The sequence below is a fragment of the Cariama cristata genome, unplaced genomic scaffold (genome assembly GCF_000690535.1).
Source record: "Cariama cristata isolate BGI_N322 unplaced genomic scaffold, ASM69053v1 scaffold22673, whole genome shotgun sequence".
Classification (NCBI taxonomy): domain Eukaryota; kingdom Metazoa; phylum Chordata; class Aves; order Cariamiformes; family Cariamidae; genus Cariama; species Cariama cristata.
The window spans coordinates 15,368-16,193 of NW_009609251.1; the positions used below are offsets into that span (position 1 = coordinate 15,368).

Genomic DNA, 826 nt, shown 5'->3' on the forward strand with positions numbered 1-826 from the left:
GACCGGGTCCCGGGAGACCCCCCCCACCCAGCCGGGCTGTTGGAGGGGGATGCTCCGCAGCTCCCAAATCCCTCAGGCCGGTCGGAACCCCGCTGCGGCAGAAGGGGTCTGGTTTGGGATGGGGACTTGCAGGTTGGGGGCCCCGCAGCCTTCCACGATTCTGAATCCCGCTCCCTGCCCCTCGTGCTAAAAAGCATCTGCAAGGTGCTGGCCGTCAACCAGGAGAACGAACACCTGATGGAAGACTACGAGAAGCTCGCTTCTGATGTAAGCCACCCCCTCACCATGGGGTTGGGGGGACCCGTTCCCCCTACAGCTGGCGTCCCTCTCCCGTTCCCTGTCTCCCACCCATCAAATCCCATTCCTCCGACAGCTGCTGGAGTGGATTAAGCGCTCCATCCCTTGGCTGGAGGATCGCAGCCCCCAGAAGACCATCCAGGAGATGCAGCAGAAACTGGAAGACTTCCGCGATTACCGACGTGTCCACAAGCCCCCCAAAGTGCAGGAGAAATGCCAGCTGGAGATCAACTTCAACACCCTACAGACAAAACTCCGGCTGAGCAACAGGCCCGCTTTCATGCCCTCCGAGGGGAAGATGGTCTCGGTGAGCAGCTCCTTGAGCGTCCTGCGCCGAGGGGAATAGAGCTGGGAGATCTGGGGGTGATGAAGTGGGAGGGGGTGCCCACGCTGGTGGGGTCCGCTCCTTCCGAACACCACGGTTAAGAGCAGCGGAGTTGCTTTCTTCTGCTCCCAGAGGGGTTTTAGGCCTGGATTCCTCTTCAGCTTCTCCCAAAACCCACCCCGATGTGAGACGGGGCTCCCAAAG

At 61.3% G+C, this 826-nt stretch overlaps 1 protein-coding gene across 1 annotated transcript in view; it reads left to right on the plus strand.

Annotated features, from left to right (window-relative positions):
- The window catches only part of LOC104159548 (alpha-actinin-4-like), a gene marked incomplete at both ends in the record, with an annotated part of 14,940 nt that extends 14,336 nt beyond the window's left edge, over positions 1-604 (plus strand). The window contains 2 exons of the mRNA XM_009697486.1: positions 133-267; positions 374-604. Of these exons, the coding sequence (XP_009695788.1) occupies positions 133-267; positions 374-604 (366 nt within the window). The remainder of the gene's footprint in view (positions 1-132; positions 268-373) is intronic.
- Between the last annotated feature and the right edge of the window lie 222 nt (positions 605-826).